This window comes from Bos grunniens, chromosome 19, assembly GCF_055505025.1.
Source record: "Bos grunniens cultivar Pamir isolate PY7600 chromosome 19, Bosgru_T2T1.0, whole genome shotgun sequence".
Lineage (NCBI taxonomy): Eukaryota > Metazoa > Chordata > Mammalia > Artiodactyla > Bovidae > Bos > Bos grunniens.
Genome location: NC_141183.1, coordinates 21,124,236 through 21,144,378, shown reverse-complemented (window position 1 = coordinate 21,144,378; position 20,143 = coordinate 21,124,236). Strand labels below are relative to the sequence as shown.

General features: G+C 56.0%; 1 protein-coding gene across 4 annotated transcripts; it reads right to left on the bottom strand.

The window, feature by feature from the left end:
• Positions 1-357: 357 nt before the first annotated feature.
• Positions 358-19,102, bottom strand: KCNH4 (potassium voltage-gated channel subfamily H member 4). 4 transcript variants are annotated; one of them, XM_086357666.1, is made up of 17 exons: positions 18,880-19,102; positions 16,782-17,015; positions 16,318-16,464; positions 16,060-16,184; positions 14,982-15,225; positions 14,519-14,676; positions 11,069-11,276; positions 10,439-10,633; positions 9,798-9,997; positions 7,740-7,989; positions 6,948-7,180; positions 6,257-6,295; positions 5,707-6,059; positions 5,343-5,449; positions 4,640-4,713; positions 3,047-3,423; positions 358-1,829 (listed from the first exon to the last, which is right to left on the bottom strand). In XM_086357666.1, exons 1-17 carry the CDS (start codon positions 18,953-18,955, stop codon positions 1,415-1,417), a joined length of 3,435 nt encoding a protein of 1,144 aa, XP_086213792.1. In that variant the 5' UTR covers positions 18,956-19,102; the 3' UTR covers positions 358-1,414. The 4 variants fall into 4 exon arrangements, 2 of the variants coding, with proteins under 2 accessions (XP_086213792.1, XP_086213793.1); XR_015147597.1 differs by having other exon boundaries at positions 1,606-1,829; positions 2,720-3,423; XR_015147596.1 differs by having other exon boundaries at positions 1,606-1,829; positions 2,724-3,423.
• Positions 19,103-20,143: the final 1,041 nt, after the last annotated feature.

Sequence of the window (20,143 nt, the reverse complement as noted above, 5' to 3'; positions counted from 1 at the left end):
CAATGGGAGGTACTCTAGGCCGACTCACTGGCAGCGCCGGCTTAGGGTGCGGGAGAGGCGGGAGAGAGCGCGCGAAGGATGGCGGGACTTGTAGTTCGCAGCTTTGGGAGGAGTCGGTGGCAGCCAGGGACTTAGGCTTAGGGTGGAGCCGGCTGCCGGCTAGGCGGAGCCCGGCCGGGAACTTTTTAAGGCCAGGCCCGTCGACCGCGTCATCGCGGGTTCCTGGCACCCCGAGGGGAGTCGAGTGGCAGAGCGTTGCGACAGGGCAGAAGGCTGTGTGTGCAGAACTGGGAAAGGAAAAACATGGTGTGAGTGAATACGCACGTGAGGCTGCGTGGACCAGTCTTCAGCATTCGCTAGCCCAGAGAAGCCTCTCGGCGCTTTAAGGCCAAGTCAGTTCTGGTAGCCCGACTGTTAGGGACATTCTGAGATGGGAAGATAATGGAATCGCTATCAGAAGGGCTCTTTGGAGGCTACTGGGTGGAAACAGCTCTATTGCCCAGCTGTTAACCAGGACGCTTCGCCTTTGGCTCAACCCCAACCTCCGCCTCTGCTCTGCCTCTCCCCTCCCCAACCAGAACCTGCTCTGTTCTCTGATGCCAAATACACATCTGCCTTAGCTCTCCCCATCCTTCCATAAATGCAGATTGGAACCACTTCTGTTTGCCCCACTTTGCTCTTCATATGGATCAGAACTATTTCTGTTTTTTCTGTTCCCGTGGTGTGCTTCAGTCTGTGGGGTTGCAGAGTCCGACACGGACATGACTTAGTGACTGAACACCACCACAGTATGAATCAGGACCATTTCTGCTTCTGCCCTCCCCCCGTCACCCCCTGACGCCTCAACACAAACCAGGATCTCTTCTACTTCTGCATCCCATCCCCAGGGACACTACTCAGAAACTGTATGGAATCAAAGCTCACCCCAGAGATAGCTATGGGCATCGTTCCTATGCTACCAGCCAGCACCAATCACACTTTGGAGCCTGAGCTGGAGAATCGACCTGGCAACCTCTCTGGGACAACCTGCCACAAAACTGCCCACATCTAGTTCCAACTGGTCACCAGGGTGCCTCTTTCTAACAGCATCCATAACATCCACCCCTGCAGTGATCATCAAAGTAATGAAAACTCAGAAGGAGGAACAAGCTTAGGAGAGCAGAGGGGATGGGGCAGAGTGAGATTCCTAGCAGGTCCTTGATTGGTGACAAGTGTTTCCTCCAGACCCTGCTGTACCTTGCCTGTAAGAAGGACAGGATCAGTTACTGCAGGATTGGTGGGGAGTCCCGTGGGCCACCTTTCCAGGGCTGGAGGTGGACCTGAGTCAGGGCTCTGTCCCTCCCACACAGTGTCTGAATCTGTGGCTCTGACCAGGTTGGGGGGAGGGTGGGTATAACAGGCCCATAGTGACTCATTAAGGTTTCTGCTTCATCCCAGGGGCTCCTGGTGGCGTGAATGTGGTGCCAAGTGGATTGGTTGGCACCTTTGCCCTCCCAGTGACAGTAACAGGGCCCTGGGGTACTGTGTGGGAGTGACTATCATGTAGGCTCCTCCAAAGCCCTGGGGCTATCACACCAGCCCCCAGAAACAGCCAGAGCCAGCAACTACAAAAATAAAAGAGTTTATTTCCTATCCAAAAGTGAGCCCAGGGTGGTGGGTGGTAAAGGAGAGCTGGAAACCAGGGTGCATATTCGAGAAGGCCCTGAGTGAGACCATGTTGGAAGGGGGAGAACAGGCATGGCTGAGGTCTAGGGGTGGGGGAGGGGAAGGTGTGCTGCTGGGACTGTTTCAGGTTGCTGGCAGCAGAAGAGACCACTTTCAGTGTTGGCCTGCAGAGAGACAGAAACAGAGATGTGGACAGGCCCCAGGCCCAGGGGTAGAAATAGACATTACTTGACCTGAAAGGCACCCACTGGGGCAAAGGAACCTGGAAGCACACTCTAAGGCAGGGATTACAAACTCAGATACCAACAGAGATCAGATAAAGAATTCAAAGGAGGGAAGCTAGCTAGGTGTCAGGAAATGATCAAGGAACCTGGGGACTGCAAAGACATGGAGGATGCAGGCCTCATCCAAAGAGGACAGCTCCCCCGCCCCCACCAACTAATTATTGCCAGGTGCAATATTGGTCCAGAATTGCCAGATCTCTGTAATTTGTTTAGAGAAGCTGGAATATCTGGATTTTTTTTTTTTTTTTTTTTGGGCTGTGCTGGGTCTTAGTTGCAGCATGTGGGGTCCAGTTCCCTGGCCAGGGATTGAACGAACCAGGGCCCCCTGCATTGGGAGTGCGGAGTCTTAACCACTGGACTGCCAGGGAAGTTCCCAGAATATCTGGATTTTTATGTGAACTTTCCTGATTTTGAATATGGCAACTCATTCGTATTTTGGAAAAAAAAAAATGCTGTGCGAGTCAAAGAATATCATTGGTTCATTTCCTATGTGGGCTGTGGGCTAAAGTGAGCCCCTCCACCTTGGGCTGATGGTGGGAGGCCTGAGAAGTCTTGGGTTACTCAAATGTCAGTCAGGGGACTTCCCAGTGGTTAGGACTCCCGTCTCCAGCAGAGACCTGGGGGCTGGGACAAAAGACCTCACAGTATTACTAGCCATTGCCGCATTGGAATCTCTTGCTGTAGACACCAAGATCCTGCCTGCTCTTTCCTCAGTCTTCATTTCCTAGACTGGATCTGGGGCCCTTCCCCTACCCCACCCCCATCTCTACCTGCCTCCAGGTCCTGGGGAGAAAGCCAGACATCTCATCTGCCCAGCTTAATGGGCACTGCGGTCCATCTCATGCCTGTTGGGTTCCATGGCCTCAGGTGGCTCCCCTCACAGAGGAGAATAGAGGAAGGTTTGGGAAAAGGGAAGAGTCACAAGTGACCAGACTTGGTTAAAAAAGGTCAGAGAATCCAGAGCCAACCAGACCCGCTGGTGGCTGCTGACCCAAGGCAGGAGGCCAAGGGGCCCAGCCCCTCCCTGGACGGCAGGCAGCAGCGCCCACCCCAGACAGGCCTGGGCCCGTGGCCAGTGTCAGTGGATCGTGTCTGACCTGGACCGGAAGCTGTGCCTCATGAGGCTTGAGTTCGAAGGCGGGGCCTCTGGCACTGGGGAGGGTCCCAGAGGGTCAGGCTCGGAGAGGTAGGGGGACCGTACAGAGGGTCTCAGGTCAGGGTGGGCAGCCCCCATCTCTGCTGTCCCCACACTGGCCGGGCAGTGGACCTCAGCCCGAGTAGTATCGTGGAGGCCAGGTGGTGGTCCGGACATATAAGGAGAACTGCACGGAGGCCTCTGAAGTGGGCAAGGAGGGTGTGGGGGCCAAGCTGAGACTGTTGGGTGGCCCGGGGGACCCAGTCTGGCCTGCAGCAGGCCCATCATGTGTCGAAGTTCCTGGCTAAGCTGAGACACTTCTCGGTTGAGACGGGAAATCTGTTGAAAACACATCACATTGTCTCCCAGGTGCCACAACAGTCAATACCCTCCCGAGGTGTGCTCCCCTCCCCAGTTTACAAAGTGCTTTCATATCCACTCTCTGCTCGTGGCCACCCTCCGAAGAAGACAGGACAGGGGTTATTTTTGTCTAGATGTAAATACCCCAGCCTCTTTCCAAAAAAGGATTTGGGATGACAGCTATTGCTATTCCCACCCCCTCACCCCTGCCACGCACACACTTTTATAAGATGTAGAAGAATGTGCTCAAAGAAGCTGCACAGCTGTGAAGTGACAGACGCAGGCTTACTCTCAGGTGATACATCACAGGAGCTCAAGTGTCTATTCAGCATTTTTCAAATTTCAGGAACTACAGAATCAACTGAAAAACTTGTCAAAATGCCGATTTCTGGGCCCCACCCCAGACATTCCAAATTGGGTGAGGCCCAGGAATCCACATTTTAACAGGTTCTCTGGATAATGTTGGTCTCTGAAGCTGGGGGACCACTGGTCTAGAACTGCCAGCTGAAGCAAGACTGACCTTGAATCCCACAGAACCAGGGCTGGCCCCACCCAGGTGCACCCCTGGGGATGCCTGATGTTTATCAGAACCCAGGGAAGGCCCATTCCCGAGGGCTGGGCCTGGCTGCGCTGTGGATGTGGCTTTGAGATCCCTGAGGGGGAGGTGGAGACACAGTCTCAGCAAACAGGATCTGGGGCTCTTTCCCTAAAGGATTCAGATGGGAGGGTCCAGGCCTCCCAGGTTATGCCCCACAGTCCTCTGCCCAGACAGGTGGTGGTGGGGATGGGAAGGAGATGGGGAGGGAAAGACTGGAGCATGTGACTTGGTGGGGGTAGAGGGAATGGCCCCTGCAGGAGCAAATCCCTTGTCAGTGGAGAGGCCCTTTTTTTCCCGGCCAGACCTCCTGAGTCAGCTGGAAGGCAGGGATGCAGCCCTCCCTGAGTACTTATAACCTGCTAGGGATCAACCGGGCATGTATGCGCCCTCATCTCATGCATACGAGATGGGAAGAACCATCTCCCCATTTTCAGATGAGGAGATTGAAGTTCAGAGTGGTTGTGGGGCTTGCCCAAGGTCACACAGCTAACACGAATATCTGAAATCAGGACTTTGGCTCCAAACGCTTTGCAATGCTGTTCTATGAGGCACATCCCTGATCCCAAGGTTGGAGGAGAGGAACGGACCCCAACTAACCTCCTGGTTCAGTCTGCAGACCTTTTCCTTCACCTCCTCAGCTTCAGGGGTGGCTTCCTGGCTGGAAATGGGCCCTGCAGACAGAGTGGGAAGAAGGGATGTTGGGTGAGTGCAGGGAGCTTGAGTCTGCAGCCTGGGCTGGGCCCTTCCTGTCACTGGGCACGCCGAGAGCAAGGGCAGAGGAAGCTCTGGGGTCAGGATGATGGGAAACCCAAGCTCCTCAGGCTGGTTTTGAGGCCATATCACTTCCCCAACAGCTCCCCCCCCAACCCACCTCCCACCCACCCCCAGCTCTAGGCACGAAGTTTCTCCTTGGAATCTGAACACAACCACTCTTCTGATCATGCCTGTGTGCCTTTCACTAACTGCCTTGTTCCACAACTCAAACTCCTACCCACCCTTTAAGGCCCACTTCAAGTGTCCCCTCCTCTAAAAAGGAGAGTTAGAGGCTCCCTCCTCTCCCACCGAGGAGCCCCGTTCTTGTCATGGCTCTTAGTACTCTGATCTGGAACCATTCGTCTGAGAACACAGGTATTGCCTCCACTAGACTGGGCACTTGCTAATTGTGGGCCAGGTCTGGTTCATCTGTATGTTCCTAGCAGAGCACCCAGCAGCTGGTAGGCCCTTACTATGGTGGGGTGGGTGGATGGATGGATGGATGGATGGATGGGTGACTGAGTTGAAGTCCACTGTTGGCCCTTACCTATAGGAAGGGCCTGTGAGCGAGATCTAGGGTGCTCAGGCCTCCTGCTGAACCGGAACGTAGTGGCCTCTGCCGTGCTGCCAGAGTCCTCAATGCCATCCACTATCCTGGGATGGAGGCAGTGGTCATCAGTCCCGCGGGCAGAGAGTAAGGGCCAGAGCAGGGCAGAGCAGGCAGAGGGTGAAAGGGGCTGCAGCACCAGGGAGCTGGGGAGGAGCAGCCGTCACAGAGGGGTGGGGTTGCAAGCTGTGGTGGATCAGGAAGGGCGGGGTGGAGCACTGGTCAGAATGCTAGGGACAGAGCCCAGAGAAGGTTCTGGAAGCCAGCAGGGGTATAGGGAAGGCAGAGGAGGCTGGCATCTCACCGGGGACTGAGGTCCGGAGGTCCAAAGGTTCCCAGTGGGGGAATGAGAAGCTGGGGGGGCTTCCAGGCAGCAGAGCCCCTGGGGGGGCCATGAGGGGAGGGGCTGTGGCCCCGGCCAGCCAGGGCAGGGGAAGGGGCTGGGGACAGGGAAGGAGAGGAGACAAGGGCTGAGAAAGGGGGCAGCTCCTCCCCCAAGAGGCTGACCAGGGAGCCCCGGGGCCGCGCTGGACTGAGGTTGGGCAGCAGGATGGGCCGCCGGGGCCTGGGACCACCGCCAGGCTCGGCCCCAGCCTCGGCCTCTGTGACAGATGGCTGGGTCTTGTCTGAGGAGGAGCCCAGGCTATCCGAGCGGGGCTGTGGGCAGAGGATGCAGCCGATGTCACAGGGCAATGGACAAGGGGCCCCTAAAGTAAGCAACAGCCTCCACTGGCATTGCCGCCCCCCATCGCCTCTCCCTTCACCCTGGAGCCGGGCAGTCAAGGAAAGGTGCACCCCCCCTGCACCCCCGCCTCTGCGTGTGACTTCAACCCTACCCAGGAAGGATGCGTTACCTGGGAGAGGCGAGGGGACCGGGAAAAGCGGCAGAGGCCCTGCGGGGACACAAGGGGTTCTGGCTGACTCATACCTCCCCACTCCCCCAGGGCAGCACCTCCCAGTCCCGCCCATCAGAACAGTGGGGTTGGAGAATGTGAGGCCTTTTTGTGGAACTGAGTCAGAGATACCCCCAACTCCGACTCAGACAACTCCTGAGTGGCAACAGAAGTCTGAAAAGCAGTAAAAGACCAAGGTCTAGGGTGTAAACTACAGATTTGGCCCAGAGCCTAAACCAAAAATGGGCCCGGGAAACATTTGCTGAGTGGAGCAGAGGAAGCCCCAGGGGAGGAGACCAGTCCAAGGGGGGAGGGAATTGATGGAGGAGGAGCACACGGAGGGGATTGTTTTCAAAGTGGGGGTCCTTTGAGGAGTCTGGATTCAGCAGAAGGGGGACCAACAGGAGGTGTGTCAGTTGAGTTGGAAGTAGAGTTGGTGAGAGATGACCCATGGGGTTGGGTGATGGTCCATGGCGTAGGGTCAGTGGGTTGAAGATGTTAAGTATGGCGGGGCAATGGAAGGGGTGCCCAGGGTTGAGAGATGATGTTTTCAGGGTGGAAGGAATTCATGAGGCTCTCTCTGGGGCTAAGGGAGGGTCTACTTTGAAGGAGGTGACCTCGGAGGAGGTGGAGGCCATAGGGGTCTACATACATTGGTCTCAGAGCCGTGACGCAGGTTGAAGGTGAGGTCCCGGGGCAGGCCAGCCCGGAAGGCAGCTCCATACTCAGGATAGAGCCTCAGGACCTCAGCCAGCCCTTGGCTGCTCAGCTGCTGCAGGCCACAGTAGGTGAGTGCCTTCACGTCAGCACTGGTCTTCAGCACGCAGCTTGGAGCTGTGCCTGACCCAGGCTCGGGGATATCTGCCCCAATCAGGTCTCCTTTTCCTGTGGGTGAGGGATAGGGACAGTCAGCTAGGGCAGAGGATATTAGTGGATGTGAGAGATGGTCAGTGTGTTTGAAGGATGGTTGAAGGTGGGTCAGTCAATGGAATTGGAGGAAATAATCAATGGAGTTGGCAGGTCGGTGGAGAATGGCTGGTGAAGTTGGGAGACAGTCAGTTGGGGATGTCAGTAAGGCTGGAGGAATGATCCATGGAATTGGATGATCAATACAGAATGGCCAGAGGGGTCAGTTAAAGGGTAGTGGGTCAGTGGAGTTGAAAGTTGATGGAGAAGGGTCAGGGGAGTTGCGAGACAGTATGGTGGGAAAGTTGATTTGGGGGGACAGTCACTGGGGAAGGGTTGATGGGTTCAGGGATGGCCAATGGGATGAGGAAAGGGTCTGAGGGGAATGGTCAAAAAGGGATGGTGGTAGGTGCTGGGACTGAGAGAGCGTACTCCTTTGCCAGAACACCAGCTATCCAGTCCCTAGATTCCTGGCCCCTCGCATAGGCCTTTGGGAGAAGGTTCCAGGGTACGGAGAAGGTGGAGGTGGGATCCTCACCTAGGATGGCCAGCACCATGTTGTCACGGAGCACCTCCAGCGAGCCGGAGCAGACGTAGTAGTGCGCCTGCAGGGCATCCCCGCGGCGCAGCAGGTATTCGCCAGGAGCGCAGAATGAGGTCTTGATGTGCAGGGAGAGGGCCCGCAGACAGCCCCTGCTCGCTGCTCCAAACAGCGGCAGCTGCAGGATCTCCCGATTCAGGTGCATAGCAATATCAGCTCTCAGCTCGTCTGGGAAGTCACGCAGTAACTGCATAAGGGGCAAAGGTCATTCTGGCCATTTCCCCCGGCAGCAGCTACTTGAGCTCTATAGATGTGTTGAGCTATCTTCAAGGACAGAGCTCTAATTACCCATTTCTGACCTTCAGGGAGACCTCTGTGTGTCTCATCTCAGTTTGACCTCCCAACGCAAGTCATGGGGCAGAGACTAGATCTTCTATCTGTCCACTGCCCATGGCTACACACACTGGTCACACACACACACATCCTAGTTACTCAACCCCGCATGTGCACGGACCATCCCTGGTGGGTCAGCCTTCAAGCCAGGAGACTAGAAGTCAGCTCTGCATAAATCCCTGTGGGCTCTAGACAAACCCTTTCCTCTCTCTAGGCCTCAGTGTCCCCATCTGTAAAATGCAGGGTTACACTAGAGCTTGGATGTTAGCAGTGACCTCTTGGGGGCCGAACTTAACGTTCATGGTTCTACCCTCATCTCCTGGAGCCCCTTGGCCACTCAGGCTTGCTGACCTCTCCCTTTTGTTCCACTCGCTTCCTTCAGGCTCCTCTTCCTCAGCCAACCTACTTCCTCAGCTCTCCTCTTAGTTTATACACTCTCCCTGCATCATAGCGACCAGCGCCATGACTTTCCCCCCTTCCCTGTGAATCTGGAGCCCTACCTCTGGGTCCAGACCTGTGTGTTCAACTACCCATGGGCAGCCTCCACCTGGGTCCCCCACAGGCATGACACCCTCATCATGGCCCAACCCTGACCTCTCAGTTTCACCCCTAAATCCAATCTTCCCTGGGTAATGCCTCCATCCTACCCTTTGGTCGAAGCCAGAAACCCGGGAATCCCTTTGAGCTTCTTTCCTGCAACCCGCTGATCACCAAGTCCCAAGACTCCTGCTCTCAGAAGTACCTCCTGGGGGACTTTCCTGGTGGTCCAGTGGATAGGACTCCATACTCTCAATGCAGGGGGCCAGGGCTTGAATCCCTGATGGGGGAACTAAGATCCCACACGCCACAACTAAGCCCGCAAGCACTCCTACGCCACCGCGACTTCAGAGCCCATGCGCTTCAAGTAGAGAATCCTGTGGACCACAACAAAGACCCAGTGCAGCCAAAATAAATAATGAAAAAAAAGACTTTCTGGATCTGCGGGTGACTCCTGAGCCTAAAAATGTGGTAGGACAAAATCTAAATCCAAGGCCATCCCTGAGTTGGGCCTGCCCCCTCCCAAGCCCCTCTCTCCACCCTCTGCCGCTCCTTCCTCTGCAGTGCTCACACACCCTTTCCTGAAAACTCGCTGAACTACTTTCAGTTCCCTGAACTTGTCCTGCTCTTTGGCGTCAGTAGTTCCAGACCTGTGTTCCTACTGCTCTTTCTGCCTGGAATGGCCTTCTGGTGGCAGGCCAGTTTCCTTCTTGTCCTTCACGATGTTCACTTTTCTGTGCCACCTCCCCTGACACTTCGAGTTTCAGACACAATGATGGCGCTGCCACCCACTCTCTCCAGTAGAGTCCCATTCACTGCGTAACTCTTTGTTTATCAGGCTGTCTCCCTCACCAGGCTGCTGTCTCCCTGAGGGTAAGGGCTGAGGGTAATCCAGGACTCCTGTGTCCAGCACAGAGGCTGGCCCAAGCAGATGCTCGACCATGGCATTAGCCACGTGTAAAGGAAAAGGGATGTGGACTCCGGTAGGTGTGTGTCCTTGTGAACATCATTTCGTTTCCCTGCAGTCCATTTGCTTCCATCTCAAACCCTGAGAGGCCTCGACCCCATTCCCAGCTCCTGCACCTCTACGCTGCAGGTACAGGGCGCCCCCCAGCCACTCACTACCTCGTTGGCGTCAATGCCGCTGTTGACCGCCCACGTGGTCTGGAAGTACTCGAGCATGCGCTGCTTGAGCGGCCGTGGTAGGCGGTGCACACGGATGAAGTCCTTGAGGTCCTTCATGCGGCTGTGGTAGAGCGAGCGGCGCGAGTACATGCGCTGGATGATGGCCGTCACGTTCCCGAATACCACGGCGTGCATCAGCGCTGTGGCGCGCAGCGGGCAGTCAGGGGTGGCTACCCCTCTGGCCTCCGCCCCTCCCCCGGCCCTCCACAGCGAGCCCGCTGCCCTGGACCAGTCTCTGGGCTCCTGGGGAGGGGCAGGAGAGCCAGAGGGCCCCTGAGTGCCTACCTGATGCCAGGTTCTGGGTTTGGGGCAGGGAATAGCAGGTGGTCCTGAGACGGGTCACACCTGATGCTTCTCTCATGCCCAACCAACCCCATTAGGCCATGAACTTGGGCTTCCCATCCCTTTCGCAAGCAACCCTCCAGTTTGTGGCCGTTCCCCCCAAGGCCAGCATGTAGTAGGTGCTGAGCAAACATCTATGAACGAATGTCCTCCCAGTGTCTGGTCATGGGTGGACACCTTGCCTTCTCTGGGTCTCAGTTTCCCCATCTGCACGCTGGGCTTGGTAGGCCCCGCCTCACCGCCTATGAGCATGGTGCAGATGGAGAAGATCTTCTCGGCGTCAGTGTTGGCGCACACGTTGCCGAAGCCCACGCTCGTGAGGCTGCTCAGCGTGAAGTAGAGCGCGGCGATGTAGGCGCTGCGCCGCGACGGGCCGCCAGCTGAGCCGTTGACATAGGGCACTTCCAGCCGCTTGCCCAGCTCGTGCAACCAGCCTAGCGGGTGGAGGGATGCAAGGAGCCCCGGCTGCCCGAGCAGTGGAGAATGGGGTTTCCCTGAGCTGTCTGCACTTGACCTTGGGTCAGGGGACTATTTACAGAGGTGAGGGGAGGTTTGCACAGGAAATGTGAGGAGCAGCTGGTGTCTGGGCCTCCCGGCCCTGAAGTGGTTACAGTTGCAATTCAAGGCTACCAGCTCCCTACACTGCAGACTGTTTAGGGGCCCCTTCCATTCTTTAAGAGTTTATAAGTACTTCCTGTGCACAAGGAGCTGGGACTTGATGGCCTATTTGATTGCATGTTTATTGGAGGGATGGAGGAATATGGGGTGGGGGCAGGGTCCTGATTGGGGTGGGGGTGTCAGCTTGGGGGCCTGCCTGGACAGGGCAGGAGAATGGGTAGTTGGTGAAAGCCTGGGGGTCAGTGGCTCACCGATGTCCCAGAGCAGGGGGTCGTTGGCCTCCATCTCCCGGCGCCCGATGACATACCAGACGCAGGCCATCCAGTGGGCAAGGAGCGCAAAGACCGACATGAGCAGCGTGAGCACCACGGCACTGCACTGCGAGTACCGCTCCAGCTTCTGCAGCAACCGCAGCAGCCGCAGCAGCCTCACGGTCTTCAGCAGGTGCACCAGCGATGTCTGCAGAGTGGGCGCAGCAGGGGAGGCTGTCAGCAGGCCCCGCAACGTTCCCCCCTCCCCCAGGTGCCCTGGAGCTAGGGAAGGCTGCCTGAGGGAAAGGATCCTTGCTGTGCTGAGAAGGTGACCAGGAAATGCAAGGGGGACAGGATGATACTAAAACTAATCATGGGGACTTCCCTAGCGGCCCAGTGGTTAGGACTCTGCACTTCTACTGCAGGGGGCGAGAGGTCAATTCCTGGTCAGGGAACTAAGATTCAACAAGCCATGCAGTGCGGCGACCAATACAACAACAACAACACAACCCTAATAATGGCTAACAGCAAGTACTATGTGGGTCAGGCACTGGGCTAAACAACTGTAATCCTCGTAAAAACAGACAAACGTACGCCTTCAGTCCAATTTTCGTCACCATTCTCAGTGTGCAGATGAGTATACTAGGGTTCAGAGAGGCTGGTGACTTGCTCAAGGGCACAGACCAAGGAAATCATGGAGCTGGGATTCAAATCTGAGTTGACACCAGAGTCCATTTTGTGCTATACTGCCTCTTAGCACCTTGGCTGGTAAAAGGGCAAGTCAGAGGCAGGACATGGAGAAGGCAATGGCACCCCACGTCAGTACTCTTGCCTGGAAAATCCCAGGGACGGAGGAGCCTGGAAGGCTGCAGTCCACGGGGTTGTGAAGAGTCAGACACGACTGAGCGACTTCACTTTCACTTTTCACTTTCATGTATTGGAGAAGGAAATGGCGACCCACTCCAGTGTTCTTGCCTGGAGAATCCCAGGGACGGGGGAGCCTGGTGGGCTGCCATCTCTGGGGTCGCACAGAGTCAGACACGACTGAAGCGACTTAGCAGCAGCAGCAGCAGCAGCAGAGGCAGGACAACAGACATAATGATCTCTGGTCCTTGCTCAAAGCCCCCAGTGTCTTAAGTACAATCAGCTGTGGACAAGGGAAGGTTTAGGGACCTCATCCCTTATGGATCAGCTACAGCTGGGATGCTGAGAGAAGGAGAGCAGGGTACTTAGACTGTGAGGCCCCAGCCCTTGCAGGGTTTGGTGGGAGTTGCTGAAGTTAGTCAGGGTCCTGTAAGGGTTAGCTGGTATTAACTATGACTGTTTTGGTTGTGTTTTGATAAGCCCTTCCAGTCTTGGACATGATACGCAGGTGGGAGCTTATGTTCTCACTGCTGTGGCTGGGGCAGCCTGGAGGCTAGGGCGGGGGCTCTGGGGTAGCACATGTGGAACTTTGTATGAAGGCCCCTCACTGTCCCTTCAGGGGCTTCCAGGAGCATCCCCCCTGGCCCTACACAGCTCCTGAGTCACATGCCATTTTCTCTAATTTTAGACAAAGGAGTTGGAAAGGAGGTGACTCTGATAGACCCTCTCCAGAGTTTAGGAGCTTCCCAGGGAGCTCAGTGGTAAAGTATCTGCCGACCAATGCAAGAGACTCAGGCTCAATCTCTGGGTCAGGAAGATCCCCTGGAGAAGGAAATGGGAAACTATTCTAGTATTCTTGCCTGGAGAATTCCATGGACAGAGGAACCTGGCAGGCTACAGTCCATGGGGTCTCAAAGAGGCAGACACAACTTAGCTACTGAACACGCACTTCAGGGTTTAATGCCTGCCCCTAGCTCTCAGAGCTCCTGACTCCAACCTTGAGTTCTTCAAGGCTTCCCCTTGTCACCTACCCCTGGGCCCTACTCCCTTGGGGCCCTCCTTTCCTCGTTGGACCAGGATGTCTCAGGCCTGGTTCCTTCAAGTCCATGGCTCTGCCAGTGCCTACTTAGCCTCCATCTTTGCTCTGCTTCCCTCTAGCCCCAGCATGGCTCCTCCTCCCTCCTTGTGCCAGGCCATCCACTCAGGTACACTGGTTTCCTGGGAAGCAGGGTGGCATGCTGGAAAGAATTCTAGACCGGGAGTCTAGGGACCTGGTTCTAGTCTCTTGTCTGCCATTGCTAGCTGTGTGACTTTCAACAAGCCACTCAACCTCTCTGAGCCTCTGCATCTACCTCTGAGAAAGAGAGATATGAGAATCTTCCCTGAAAGGTTACTGTGAGGCTCCTACGTGATGATGTGTGAAAGAACTTAGAAAACTGTAAAGTACTCCTGACGCTACCGGAGAAGGGGGGACTGCCTGGTGGGCACAAACCAGGTGGGGATGCACCCAGGGGAGAAGTGGGGAGCTCCACTTGGAAGGGCCAGAGCCTCAGGGCAGACACACCCACATGCACGTGTGTGGGAGCATGCACACACGTGTACACAGCCAGGAGAAGAGGCCCACAGCCCGTTGGCGGCTAGTTAAATCCGGCTGCGTGTAGGTGGTTTCCCGCTATAGCTGAGTGTGGCAGGCAGAGGAGCACACGGGGAGACTGCTCTCCACCTCCCCACTCAAGGGGGTCTGGGGACACAGGGTGGGACTCCCTCTCCCTGGGCCATAGAAGACCTAGTATCTGCCGGCTGGGTGCAGAGCTGACCACTGAGGGCACCTCCAGGCAGTTCTGGGACTCTCTGCCTCCAAGTCCGCCCCGCAGCCTCTACCTCCTCATCTTGGCTTGCTACGTTCCCCCTAAATGTTCCCTCTCCTGTCTCCTGCCAGCTGGGGCCTATTCTGTCTAGGGTCTAGCTCAGCTCTCACCTCCTCCCTCGGGAACCCTTCCTAGACCACGCCAGCCTCTGCCCAACTGCCATGCTTTGGCTTCCTCGCAACAGCCAGATTTCAGATCAGTTTTGTGGGAGCCTGTGTTCCAGCCTGGAATCCCAAGGTTGGTTAGTTCTGCGTCCAGCCCCTGTGCAGCACTACCTGGGCCCTGTCTTGCAGTCCATTCACCTCTTCTGCTTCTGCTGTCTCCACCAGCTTAGCTGCCGAGTAGCTGAATCCTTATCCCTCTCCTCCACAGTGACCATGCCTTACACAGTGCTTTGCAGACAGCTAAATGCTCATCCGTTGTTTGTTAAATAAAAATGTGAAAAGTGCCACTCATTTGGCTGCAGACCAATGCCGCCTTGGTAGCCCTAGTTAGATTTTCATTTGTCTCAGCTTCCCTCAGAGACTGTGAGCTGAACTCCCCAAGAAGGCAGATGCTCTTGGATCCTTCTTGGTTTCTAGTGCTGGGCTCTGCCCATCACAGATGCCTGGCAAATATTCGCTGATGACTGAGTCTGGGACTGAGGTGGGTCCCTTAATGGGAGATGCTGTGTTGAAGTTGCCAGGCTAGGCTGCAAGGCAGGACAGGGTTCACTCACCACGGTGATGTTGAAGACGTAAAGCAGGTCAAAAGGTAGAGCAGCAATAAGGTCAACAAAGAACCAGGTGGCCAGATAGTGGAGGCCAATGGAACGCGGAGCAGAGACCACCTGGCCAGACTGGGACACATAGGTGGTGCGGAAGTTCAGGATGATATCTGGGGATGCAAGAAGCTGTTACTAAGGGTCCTTGGCCAAGGTACCTTGGGTAAGACTCAGAATAGTGTTGGAGGCAGGGATGGGGATGATAGATTGGGCTTCAGACTGGTTCTTAAAAGAGGAGAGGTCTAAAGGCTGAAGGCTCCAAGAATCAGGGGTAGGGTTCATGGACCATGAGGACATAAAGACCCAGAAATGGGTGGGCTCTAAATATCTGGATCTGGCAAGCCCAGGATGAAACGAGGCTTGGGTGAGTGGGTCCCTCCAGCCCACCCACCAGGGTACGTGGGGCAGAGGGTCTAACCCAGGATGAAGAGCATCTCCACGGCGATGTCGCTGACAAGGGTGTGTCGGGACGTGATGGGGGTGTCATCATCACCCGAGAAGCAGACGTTGTAGGGGACAGTGACCGCAACATAGAAGGTGGCAAGGAGGATGAGGCCATCCCAGACGGCTTTGGGGACGCTGTAGTGGAGGAGGAGGCAGCGGGACCCCCCCACGGAGGCCACCTTGTATTCGGGCACTGATGGCTTTGGCTCAAACACGTTCTAAGAGGAGAGGGGTGGTGGTTGGGGACACTTGGGGGAAAGAGGAGCCAAAGCTGGGGGAGGGACAGGTAAGGAATGGGGAAAGGGGTGGAGTGGGCACTGCAAGCACAACCACAAGAGGATGTAGAACGTGCAGGAGATGGGGTTTGGCAGCTGCCACCTGACACTTCCTTCCTCTGCTAACTTACTGCTCTTTGGAATCACTCACATTTTGTGTGTGTGTGTGTGTGTGCGTGAAAGGTTTCTAAGGTTTGACCTTTACCCTTCTTGAGAAGGTGATTATGACCAGTCAGACAATGCCCTAGCTTGAGGGGTCACTAGCTTCTCCCTCAAGATCCTCTTGGGTTCTAGGGATGCAGTGGAGGATAAGTATATCCCAGGGGCAAGGGGAGGCTGGCATGGCATACCCCATTCCCTGTTGCCATAACAGTCTGCTCAGGTTGGAGACCCATGGATTCATCAGGGTCCTAGGAATGGTACACAGGGTCAGATGTCAGACCCCAATGGGGGCTTTCACCCTGGGACCACTAACGTGGTTTCATACCCCCCACGAGGTAACCCTAAGACCCAAAGGTGGGTGATGTAATTGCTGCTACAGCCCCACCTTTGTGGCATCATCAGAGCAGGGTAATGTCAATCACAAGGAAGCAAGGAAGAGGGGGATGAAAGGAGACATGGGGGAACACAGGATAGAGCAGAGAGCCATATGTGAGGAACGGCATACAAAGGAACAAGCCACTGGAGGAAGATTGGACAGACAGGGAAACAGGGACACAGTAGCAAGGGTGCCTCAGAAACATGTCTGGGAGATGCTGGGGTGGAGATTGGACTCACATTGGTTTTCATGCCTCCCTGGCCCCGGCGGCCAAAGTGGCCGGTCAGTCGGTGTAGGACAGTACGGCTCTGCCTCCTGGCAGATCGAAGTCTTGAGCTGGCTCCCCTCCTGCCAAGGGAGTTTTCTGTTGGGAAGAAGGGTACGGCAATAAGTGGGGGCACATCCATGAGGCTGAGTAGGGAAAGGGCTTGGGTGCCCTTGGGCAAGGGCTTCTGACCATTCACGCCATCTCCCCAGAGTTGCAGCCTTGAGGTTACCATGATTACTATCGCCATGGCCTCCTGGGGGGCCAAGTCCTGGGCCTCCGCTCTGAGTGATGTCCTTGAAGGAGAAGAGGAAAAGTACGACCTCCCCCATCTCATTCTTGATGGGCATCATGTCCAGGAGGCACCAAAATGCTGAGCCTGCAGGTGTGGAGAGGTAAGAGGAGGAGGGTGAGCAGCCCATGGCATCTCCTTCTCTCTCATCCCTCTTTGTTCCTGGGCATAATCAAAGGGCTTGGCCAAGGATTAGAGCTGGAAAGCCCAGAGATGTTGTCAGCCGTCGCCTTCACCTTCCTGATGGGAAAACTATGGCTCAGAGAGGGTCAGGGATACATTCAGTGCCACACGGTCAGCTTGTGGCAGTGTGGGGACCAGCAACCAGGTTTCCGCTGTCCCAAGTGGACTCTGGGTAAGGTCTGGGGTCTGGGCAGGACGGCAGGGCAGGCGGATCCCCTCACCATCCTTTCGGTAGAAGCAGATTTCAGCGCGGTGCTCCTGATGGCCCTCCAGAGCCTTGTGCAGCCTCTGCAGGGCTGGCTCACTGGTCTCTGGACCGTACAGGAAGCGGCAGCTGCAGGTTTTCTGCATGACCTCGGTGCGGCCGTAGCCTGTGAGCTCGCAGAAGCCGTCGGAACAGTAGACAATGGGAAAGCCCCGTGGGCCCTGTGCGTTAGCCAGCAGGAAGTTGCTGTCTGTGGGAAGAAGGGGTTAAGGTCAGGCCAAGGCCAAGAGGGGAGCTCAGATTCCAGGTGAGCCATACCTCCCCCAAGCTGAGGTCAGAGATCCTAGAGACAGGAGCTTCCCAGGTTTCCATGGGATTCCTGGATCCCCTTTGGGATATCCTGAAATGAGAGTAAGAAGAGATAGAGCAAAAGGACCAGGACTTAAGGGTGGCCTGGAACTGGAACAGGGTAGTCTAGGGGGTTGGAAAAGGAACTCCAAGAGGTCATGACTTCTGCCTTGAAGCTGATGAGCTGTTACTGTAGGCAGCAGCACAGCATGGTGAGTAAGAGCATGGGCTCCAGCACCCTATCCCTACCACTTGCTGACTGTATAACTTTGAACAAGTTAATGAACTCCTCTGGGCCTCAGCTTCCTTATCTGAAAAGTGAGGGATTATATATCTTCCTCAAAATGTTTGGTGTGAGTTACATGGGTTACCTGGGAAGAGCAAATCCTGGCACATAGTAAGTGCTACACTGAGAAGGTGAAATGATGCCCCACATTTGCCCAGCTTTCAAAGCACAATCCATAGCTGCTATCCTGGATAAGGCAGAGATTCTGGCATTATCACACCCATTTTACTGATAGGAAACCAAAAAGCAGAGGTTATCCAAACTCACAGAGTTTATTATCCAGTCTCCTTTGTGGAGGGAGGAAGACAGTGATGAATAGCATCCTCATTCCCTGCCTTCCAGGAAAAGTCCTCTTTTTAGCATCCCTTAGCTAAGTTCAGGGGGTCTATCCCAGTTCTCAAAGTTTGACAGGCTTGAGCAATGAAGTTGTGGCTCCAGCAAACCCAGCAACAGAACCTGAGCTGGCTCCCCTCCAGTCCCACTGGGTGGGAGGCCTCAGGGGGGCTCGGTAGGCCATCTAGGGATCGTCTCAGCTGAAGGAAGGGATCTGAGAAGAATCAGTCCTGGGGTGCTAGGAGGGGTGAATGTCTGGGGATGGAGCAGCTGATGAGGATACTGAAGGTGCCTGGGAGGTGCTGGGCCCTAGGCAAGCAGCCTCTTTCTTCCATCCCAGGTCCGTTGCCCGGGTGACAGGCACTATGGAAACAAGGGAGGTGTGTGTGGGGGCAGGGTGGGGAGGAGGGTAGGGCCCCGGCGGCTGTTTCCTCCCTCAGGTACCGCTCCCCCTACCTTCCAGATCTCAGCCGGGGTGTCCGAATCGGGCAAGGGGAGATGGTTCAGTTCCAAAGTAGGAAAAGGGAATGGCGGGAGAAGAGGAGGGGGAAGCAGGATGGTGGCTGTCCAAGGTGCTGAACCTGGAACTCAAGCTCGGTTGGGAGGGCCCGCAGTTCTCTCCCTTACATAGACCACCCCCTGCCTTCCTGCCATACCTCCCCCAGACAGGGACGCGCTACAATTTGGGGGTGTCTGACCTTAATCCAAGCTGGGTCCTGCAAAAGTCTGACCTTTTTTATGTCTCTCTCTTTTATTTTTTTCTGGGGGAAGGAGATGCTGCAGTCGGGGAGCAGACCCCAAAGCACCTGGCCACTTCGTCTCACCTCCGCGTCTTGGATACTCCCGTACACGCCCCCAGCAGAGCCCTGCCCGAGAGTGGGCGGCTCTCAAGAACTCCTCCGCTTTTCCGCACAAAGAACCTTTCCTGCCTCCTGTCACACACCCCCAACCTTGGCTGCCCGCACTCTTGGTCCTCTCCGCGTCTCCCCTCCCAGGGCGCTGCCAGTCCTGCTCCTTTACTGGGGCTCTGGGAGTTCCTAGACCCTCCTAGCCCATTCTCCTCATCATATTCAGGAGACCCACGCAAGCGCCAAAGGAGACTTGACCTCTAGCTCGAACCCTCAGCTCCAGCCTCCACCCCACTCACGCGTGCCGTCGAAGCGGGTGGCGATGGTGTCCAGGAAGGTGTTCTGCGGGGCCAGCAACCCCTTCATGACCGGCATGGCCTCGCGGCGCAGATTCCAGGCGCAGCGCTGGGGGCGTTCAGCGCGGCCGTGCCGGAGGGGGCGCGCTGCCGGCGGGGCCGGGGCGCCCCATGCGCCCGCCTGCCTCTTCCCCTCCCTCTAGGCGCCGCCGCCGCCGCCGCCTCTCTGTTCCAAACCGAGTAGCCTTCCGTTTGTCTCGGCGCCGCCTCGGTCCCCCCACCTCCCCACGGGCCAGGTTCTTTCCCTAGGGCTCGCCCGGAGCCCGCCACGTGGCCCCGCACGGGGAGGGGCCGCCAGCGACACCCTCACTCCCCTCCGCTGCCCTCCTCTGGCTGGGGAGCGGCCCACGCGTGTCTCTCCCGCAGAGAATTTGGGACACGCCCACCCGAGGCCGAAGCGCCAAGGGATGGGGCGGAGCTTGAATGACAGACACGCCCACCTTCCAGGGTGGCCACGCCCCCACGCGTGTTTCCCTGGCGGCTCCTTGTGTCTCCTCCCCTCGGGTTCCCCCTCTAGCCGCCCACGCTGGGACTCTTGTCTGGTTCACAGCGCCGCCTGCTGGAGTTGGGATATCTCGCAGCAACCTCAGCTTCCTGCGCTCCAGTATGAGACAGCAAAGAGTTAAAGAGGTTAGTTTTGCCGGTGGAGGATCGATGAGAGGGCAGGAAACTCAAATGCTAGAATACTTAACCGTCATTTGTGCCTTAGCTTGCATAGGGTACCCTGGCTAACTCTGCCTCTAACCTCAGCAGGATGGATGAAAAGATCTCTGGAGTCCACTGGGTAGAAATCCCAGCTCTGCCGCTTTCTAATTGTGTGACTCAGCCTCCAGCAGCATCACTTTCTTTACCTGTCAAATGGAGCTAATAATTTTTACCTAGTATGGTTGTGTGAATTTAATAGCATAATGCATATCGTTGGCACACAATGTGTTGGAGAGCAATTGCCTCCTTATTCGTCCCCTCTTCCTATCATTCTGATTTAACCCTCCTTCTCTCTGCAAGCATTCAAGTGGAAGAGAGGTTGGAGGTAAATCTGGGGCTGAGAAAGATGGTTTCAAGGTGAGCAGTCAGTTTATAAATCCCCAAAGTGCACCGGTGGACTTTGTTCTTCATCTTCCCCAAAACGAAACCAGTGCAGCAAGAAGGACCCAGGTGAGACCAGACAGGGGACTTTTCACTATGGAAGCAGAAAATTACTGTGGCA